This window comes from Cariama cristata, unplaced genomic scaffold, assembly GCF_000690535.1.
Source record: "Cariama cristata isolate BGI_N322 unplaced genomic scaffold, ASM69053v1 scaffold3139, whole genome shotgun sequence".
In the NCBI taxonomy this organism is placed as follows: Eukaryota; Metazoa; Chordata; class Aves; order Cariamiformes; family Cariamidae; genus Cariama; species Cariama cristata.
Window position 1 is genome coordinate 1 of NW_009635043.1, and position 8859 is coordinate 8859.

General features: G+C 37.6%; 1 protein-coding gene across 1 annotated transcript; it reads right to left on the reverse strand.

Annotated features, from left to right (window-relative positions):
- Positions 1 to 393: 393 nt before the first annotated feature.
- DNAJB14 (DnaJ (Hsp40) homolog, subfamily B, member 14) lies at positions 394 to 7654 on the reverse strand (the record flags this gene model as incomplete). Its single annotated transcript, XM_009707357.1, has 6 exons — positions 7611 to 7654; positions 5937 to 6082; positions 3095 to 3280; positions 2585 to 2679; positions 1791 to 1900; positions 394 to 566 (listed from the first exon to the last, which is right to left on the reverse strand). Coding segments are annotated over exons 1-6 (754 nt in total), but the record flags the coding sequence as incomplete, so codon positions are not given.
- Between the last annotated feature and the right edge of the window lie 1205 nt (positions 7655 to 8859).

The window sequence follows — 8859 nt, forward strand, 5'->3', positions numbered from 1 at the left end:
TTGCTTCTGGTCAGTTTACTGACAGTTCATGAGTGCATTGTTTATCTGGTGAGCTATTACCAGCTGAAAAGCTGAAATTATCTGGTTTCAACACTGATGTCATTTTAGCAGCGCTGTTCTTGCAGAACATGAAAGGCTCACAAAATGGTCACAGATAATAGAGTAACAAGTTAAAACTGATGATGATTTGGAGACGGTTGTTAGGTCACTGAGTAAAACACAGAAATTAAGTGACACGGGGGACACTTTCAGAAGTGAGAAACAGTACAGAACCTTACATTTGCTCTCTCATTCAGATATTTTTAATAACAGAAGCACTTCATTCTTGCCTGAGGCAATCTTTTTTCGTAGTAATGCATGCTTTCATGAAATTATACATGTTACCAAACTTACTTTGTTGCCTCTCCTTCCAACAGTTATTACGAATGTTGGACACGTAATCCTCTTCCACGCTCTTTTCCACTTTCTGCAATGACACTCCTTTGTATTCATTTCTAAAGTCCTTGTTGACATAATAAACGACACCCAAGTTTTCTGTCTGCATTTTTATGGTCTGCCCTGTACTTCTGCAAAAAAGGAGGGAGGGGGGAGAGAAAGACTAGGTATTTATTTGATGATTTTTTTTTTTTTGCACCACAAATACACTTTTAAAAAATATTGCTATTACAGAAGAACAGCACGTTACTGAATTTGCCATCTCAAGACAAGTAATGAAATGAATGGCTGTATAATCTGCCAGAGAGTAGAATTACTACATTTACCTGAACATTAAACTTCTGCTGCTTAAACCCTTGATCTCAAAAAAAACCCCACTTCAGTAAGACACTTGTTTCATACCTTTTTAGACAAATATAAGCTTTGGTAATAGAAAATTACATTCAAACTCAACAGAAAGAAAAACAGGTCACTATTCTGTAGCAACCCAGTACAGGCATCTCCATTCTATAGTGTTTTCTGCAAGCCCTGACAAATCCATTTTCCTGCTGGCATTCTGCAGATTAAAAACCAAACATTGTGCGCAAACATTTTGGAAGAGAAGTGTTTATAAGCATCACAATAGTTTAGTTGCAGAAGGGAAAAACATCCGGAAATAAAGAACTCTGAAAAATAAGAGAGGAGAAAAGAAACCTTTCTGTTGTGGGGCTGAGAGCTCTGCAAGGAACTAAGGACCTTTAAAACAGCTGTAGTGAGTGGGCTAAGTCTACTAGCTAGTTGGACGCTTGACTGAAGTTAGTTATTTTTCTCAGGGAAAAAAGGTTTATATAACCTACTGTACAAAACAAGTAAGTTTCACTAGTAGAATTCTTTGCGAGGAAATGAAGATAAACTATTATACCATCACCTAGAATGAAGCAAAGAATAGACAATTTCCCCAGCCCTCATCTAGTTCAAAACTTAACTACGGATGAAAGTTGCTTTCAAGTACTTCACTTGCTGCAAGCACAGATGACCCCTCAAAGAATAATGAGCCCTAGAAGGTTTCAGGATTCGATTAAATATGTTGGAGATGCAAACACCTTTGCAACATGCTACGTTGCATGGACCCACTGCCTTGTATTAGAAGACCTTCTAAACTCCAGGTGTTGCTGACCTCTCTTCTCCATTACATTCTCAGAGCATGTTCTTAGTACCTAACTTTCAAGTTTTGTTCTGCTTCGTCTATGCCTTCCCTCACTGTGGGAAATCAAGGACCAACTAAGGGCAGGCTCCCTAAAATACTTTTAAGTGGGAGAGGGTGATTACAATATCCTCCCCTATGTTTTAAGCTAATGTAATTGAGCATTACTTACGATCTTGGGTATAAGGCGTAAGGAGGGTTAGATACCATCAACTGGCTCAACAAGGAAACAAGGATCAACACAATAATAGGCATCAGCTGAATGAACATAGAGAAACCTCCCTAAGGAACAAAACAGATCCAGATATTTCATAAAACAGCATCAAGTAAACAGGTAAATTTGACAAGACTTAATGCTAAGTGTGACCTTCTGCTTTAAGCATCAAAAGCCGCTAGGAAAACTGTAACTGCAAACCCGCAGACACTGTGGTGTTATCTTAACTTTCCAAATGCATACACGATATTCACAGAGTGCTCAAGCTGCAAGAGTCCATGGGTTAGCATGTAGCCACAAGCAGTTACCAAATGAATTGCTGGATGCGGTTACATTGTATGCCATGATTTGGTCTCATCTATACCATGACATGTAATTATACAGGACTACATATAATTCATGTAGATGAATATTGAGCCTTAAGTTCAATTCTTACCTCAGCCCAAATAAATTTTTAAATGTAGACAAGGATTAGTGACCAGAATTAGAGGCATATTTAGGCTAATACTACCACTCCCTAGTAAGATAATGACATACAACAATAGATTTACAAAAACAGGCTACTATCTTCTCAAATTTGCATGTTTGTTTACCAATCAGTAAGACTATGACCTGCCAAAGTTTTAAAATACGTAACTGGCAAGCACAAATCCTCCTCTACAGTACAGAACTCCTGTACAATCACATCACTGAAAGCGACTACCAGCAAATTTCACAATCCATAGTTTAAAGTCAATGGTGCTTAAACATACATCACCCCTCTCTTCCTCCCTCTCATGTCCACTCTGACGGTGCTGATTAGGATGACTGTAGCCAGCACGACCATTAGAAAATGAATGTACACTACCTAAGGAAAGAAATATCCACATTTAAATCATGTAAAAAAAAAAACCCAACCTATTTAGAGGTCAATACAGAAGCAACAACATAAAGCATTAAACATTACCGCACAATGACACATAAAATAACTCAACTTTAAGACATCTTACAATTTCAAAGTTGCTTAAAATAAACATTCTAAGCTTTAAGACAACTGATTTGTTATTTCATGTACTGCAGAATCACCACAGCAACCCCAAAGAGCTGAATTCACATTTTGGGGATTTAACAACATTAGAAGAAAAATTAACTGCGATGCAGATTAAAGAGTTGGGGTCAGCGGCAGACTGGAGTAATTCTACTGTTTTACAATGTCACAAACTCTAATGCCACTCTGGGCAGTACCACCATATCCTGGTGATTATACTGATGTATACAAATACCTGTTGGAAATGCCCCTCCGAAAAACATGTTGAATAGATCCTCTGGAGTAATATCTGCCTCACAGCCTCTGTGGAAGTTGAATCTACTGTTGCTAGGGTGATTGCACGTTTGCTCTTCACTGCCTGTAAGGTCATACTGCTTTCGTTTTTCTGGATTACTCAGCACAGCATAAGCGTTTCCGATTTCTGAAGCAAGGAATAAAAGACAACTCCCATAAATGAAAGCTAAGAGCTATTCCAGCATGAAAACTGCAATTTCAAAGTCAAGAATACACAGCGAATTATGTCCTTTACTGTATGTTACAAATCAACTATAACGGAACAAGGTCCAGAAACATCTCTACTTTTCTTAGTGTAGCTTCCACAAAGTTTCCCACCAATGCTTTTATCCTGTTGAACTAGGCAGAAGGCAGGAGAGCTTTGTTTCTTTTTCTAGGGGAACACCTACACCTGTGGAAATATTCTCTCTCGCTGCAGTTACAAAAAAAGCATCAAGCATTACAATGAGAGCTTTGAAGCTGGATAATTGCAAAGCTCAGTTTGCTCTAGCAGCCTAGCTTAAAAACATCATAGACTCAGTAGGTTTTCTTTGGTTTCATTTGACAAGTGGTGAGTTCTTTGAATGCATCAACTTTATTGTCCACAAGACTCTGAATGTATTTTTGTATATGCTTTTGAAGATATTTTATGGATTACATTAATAAGACAAAGTTTTGCATGACATAACATGAAGAGTACAACATGCGTGCATGACAGGAACACATGTATTCTGAAATGCCTGGCCTGGATGCTCTTCCCTGTTCATACTACATTATCACAAACGAACAACTTCAATTTTGACAGTAGAAAGGGAAAAACTGAGTTAGGTGAGCATGGAAAGAATGAGTGCGAAAAACCACAAGCTCTGCTGACTTTACAGGCTTTAACCCTAGTTGCTGTGCACTGACATACAGCTCTTGCAGACTGAAGGAAAATTTCTGTTGGCACTCGATGAACAATCTTCACTCAGTCATATCTTCATTAAACCTTTTCTTCTTTCCTTTCTTCTCTCTCCTCCAGGCCTCTCCAACAAAAGGCTTCTTTTGCAGCCAACCAACACAAGGCACAGGGATTATGTTTTTCAGTGTCAAAAAGCCATCCGTCACCAAAAGGTCGTGAAAGGTGCAACACTATAACCTCAACACGGGCAAATAAGACTATGGCTTTGCATAATTAATGTTTTCAACATTATCTAATCTAAAAAAAAATTAATGAGTCTTAGCTATGTGCCTTTTAAGGTGCCCTTAGAAATAATTATTAGAAATTCCTTTAAGCAGAGGAGAAAACCCAAAGAAACGAAGCCTCATAATTTACACCGAGAGCATGATAGACGCTACTGACGCCAAATATTGGTAGAAGGTTCCTCTGTTACTCAGCACGAGGATAAAACTGGTAGTAAAAATTTACATTTTCCCAACAATTAAGAATTTAGGGAGACATAAATCAGGTGACTGCACATAAAGTGAAGACACCGTACTGTTATGGTATGGTCAGCAATCTTTTTTGACTATCTGTTATTTGCTTGCGAGTATTTTATGCTCATTCACAACAGATTTGATTCAAATATAATGCAACAAAAATGGTACATTTCATTAAATAATTTTTAGTCAACAAGATTCCTCTACAAAATTTTCTGTTCATTTACTCATCTAGTTAAGAACTAGAAAGTGAAATTAAGCTGAAGAAATCAAACTTGTACAAAGTGCTAACGTTAAATAAAAGATCAAATAATGAGAAACTGATTTCTAACATTTTAAAAATTATTTAAAATGCTATTAACAAGGAAGAATTGTTTTATTCATAGGGCTGGAGACAATTTTATAAGAATAATATCTTTTTTAGATAGAGCCATTGCATTTAGGTATTAAAATAATCGTTAGCAATGAACTTTCCTGCTATGTTCTATCTATTTTTCATCTGGAATTGTTAATGCATTATTATAATTACCCCTTAAAGTTTGTATCAGAAGTCTTGCTCAGGACTTTTTTTTTTTTTTTTCTTTTTTTCCCTCAATTTAAGAGTTTTATCCTATTGATTTTTTCAAATGTCTGCATGTAAACCTCACACAGGAAAAAAATAAAAAAAGATGTACCACAATCAGATTGTTTATTTATGCATGATCATTTCTTACAGATTCATCTTTTTCTTCATCTGTGTCTGAGATGAAGGTGTAGTTTTCCTTAAAAAGTTTTGCTCAAGAATTTCCCTTGTGCAGGGCTAAGCTTGGCAGCCTGAGATCAGGTCAAGTCAGACTGTAAATTTTACTTAAGAAATGGTCAAAAGCAATTATTAATAAGGCCGTGTTTGAACCCAAGTATTTTTGTGTGGAAAAAGTAGTAAAACTACACACATACAAGGGATTCTAAGGAAAAGTTAACTTCGCATGGCACATGACTCAGTAAAAACTGCATTTTGCTATCAAGTATTATGTTGGTTTTTTCAAGCTCAAGTACAGTAAAGATTCAAGATAGTAAGATTCAATTGACTACATTAAGTCAACAACGTAAAAAAGTGCAATTGGGTTTCACAGATCAAGTATTCGCTCCATGTACCTGAAAATTACAGTCAATCCTCTGGAACCAAACCTTACTGCAAAAGTCTACATAATTTATCTATACTGCTAGGTATATGTTAAGATAATACAGGTCAAATATTTTCTTGGATAAAAATGTCAGTTTCATATTAGCCAGAAAACACCACATTGACAATTTTGTAAAAAGACAAGTGACCAATGCAGATGAATTTCTTTTAATCTGACAATGTTTAATCATAAAAGAAATTGCAAGTAAAAATGGTATTTTACTTTTAAAAGCTTCTGTTGCTCCAGGTGCGTGGTTTTTGTCTGGGTGGAATTTCAAAGCAAGTTTTCTGTAAGCCTTCTTTAGGTCTTCTTCACCTGCATCCTTTGACACCCCGAGGATTTCGTAATAATTTTTGCATTTCTTTATACTGCAAAAGAAAATGAAGTAAAATGTTGTAAACAAAAAGATGTAAAAGTAGTATGTTAGAACAGAGCTGCAAATGAGGTCATACATTGCTCTGATGTGATAACGTTACATCTCTTGCTTTCAATATAAAATATAAAAAAAAATCCACTCTAGAAACAAAGAATGCCATTTTTCATAATAAGCTCACTATTGAGCACAATAAACTATTGTAGTCAAAATGACTTATTACATACATTTATTTTACTACTTCTACTGTAGAACTACTACTGTTGTAAGAAAAGGTTTCAGTTTGCAATTACTGTAGCATTTCCTCATCCTCAATTATATGAATATTGCTGTTAATAATGCATAAAATGAAGATTCCAAATTTACTTTGCAGAGCTAGTGGGTAGGAAGGCCTGTTTTGACTGTCAACAGCAAATGCACTTTGGTATGTGTGATATGAAACAAAACAAACATTACCTCCCTTTCTCCAAACAAAAGTCAAGTCGCAACACCGTTCAAGCATTCACTTTTCAGGGAAATAAGGCAGGTAAGAATACCTCTGCTGCTGGGAACGCACGTGGATCTTAACAAACTTTCTGTGAATGTTTATATAAATTCAAAGAAACAGTAACAGCTCCAGTCTTTACAGATTCAGCTCATCTCATATGTTCAGTGTAGCACTTTTTTAAAAACTCTGAAAACTCGGAAATATTCTTCCTGTAGGCTGTCCCGCCCAGACAGGAAAAGCAAAATCTGGAAATGCTGTAATGATTTAGTATGCTTTACAACACCCAGAAGAGAGAAGGAACAGTTACAGGGGACAGAGAGAATATTATTTCTATGTGGACAGGGAGAACTGACCAAACCAATAAATACACCTTAAAATCAAACCAAGTTACTTGGGTAAGAATACAGAAACCCAGAAATATAAGGCCAAATCACAAACTTGCATTGCAGAACTGAGGCACACTGCCATTTGGTGCTTATAAAAAAAAAAAGGCTAGTCTGAGCAAGAAATAGAAATTACATCCATAAATATTTTAAAAGCTTCGTGTGAGTCTCTTCACATGGCTGTAAGTGTGTCCACATTCTCTTAAACGCGCTCGTTTGCACATAAATATGGGTTTAGTGTTGCAAAGACTACACACAGGGCAGCCAAGTGGAAAAAAATGGGGTAAGCAAGCCTTTGGCATTTTCATGAAAAAAGAATGAGTGCCCTGTAATTAAGGGAATGGTAGCATCAGAAGCACAATGCCATGGTTTAACCTCAGCCGGCAACTCAGTCCCACGCAGCCGCTCGCTCACTCCCCCCATGGCAGGATAACGGAGAGAATCAGAAGAGTAAAAGTGAGAAAACTCGTGGGTTGAGTTAAAGACAGTTTAATAGGTAAAGCAAAAGCCATGCCCACAAGCAAAGCAAACCAAGGAATCCATTCCCCCCTTCCCATGGGCAGGCCGTGTTCAGCCATCTCCAGGACAGCAGGGCTCCATCACGCCTGACGGTGACTTGGGAAGACAAACGCCATCACTCCCAACGTCCCCACCTTCCTCCTCCTTCCCCAGCTCTATACGGTGAGCATGACGTCATACGGTATGGGATAGCCCTTGGGTCATCGGGGTCAGCTGTCCCGGCCGTGTCCCCTCCCAACTCCTTGTGCCCCCCCAGCCCCCTCGCTGGTGGGGTGGGGTGAGAGGCAGAAAAGGCCTTGGCTGTGTGCAAGCCCTGCTCAGCAGTGACCAAAACATCCCTCTGTTATCGACACTGCTTCCAGCACCGACCCAAAACACAGCCCCACACCAGGTACTGTGAAGGAAATTAATTCTACCCCAGCCAAACCCAGCAAATATAACCACACCGTCATGTGTGGTCCTTCATAGCTCACAGATTGATCAAATCAAGTTTTATTTGAGGTATCCCTTTTCCTGTGTGCAAATACCACGAGCTTTTATGGAATGCTCACAAGAGCATTGAATTGAATGTATGCAGACAGCTGCCAACACAAACATCCTGTGAAATAAATACAGCTCATTATATTGAAGTAACATTTCATAAGCTCCAGTTAGGAAGCTGATAAAGCTAACTAAAAAGAACACAGCGAATCCATCATCAAGAAAGAATGGAAAGAAAATACATTAAATTATATCTGAGGACTGGAAACTTTTGTTTGTTAATCTGGACAGCAAGAAAAAATTTTGGTACTCTACAGTACCATTCATCCTTAGCCTCAAGACATGGATTACTTAGGAACTGTATCAAGAACGGAAAGCTTTATTTAAAAGTGTAACAGTATCAAATTAAGCAATTTCTTGAAATAAAAGCTATCTTAGCATCCAATCTAAGTTCTTCTCTTCAATAATTCAGTATCTGAATTATCTGTTTGTGGACCAGACTCTTCAGAACTTTGGTTGATATAAAATTAGGTAGTGAGTCATCAATGTTTAGCAAAGTTGTTATTTTACTAGCATTAAAACTGTAGTGTTCAATATTTGTTCAAGTGTTTTTAAGCACCGTGCATCCTCAACAACTTTTCCCCCCAACAGTATATGCTCATTTCTCATGGAAGTAACAAACATTAAAAAAAAACAAACAAACATGAAAGTTTACTTCTTTGCAGACCTGATAGCATTTATTTCACAACTCTAGGATGCAGAGAAGAGAAAAATGGAAGAAAAAGAACAACCCAAGAAATACCAATCTGTTCTTCTAAACCCCAAAACCTCGCCTCAGAGTTTCCTCCCATTCACAACCAGTGAAAGCCCCACAGTGGACAACCCTCATGGGAAAAGCAGGAA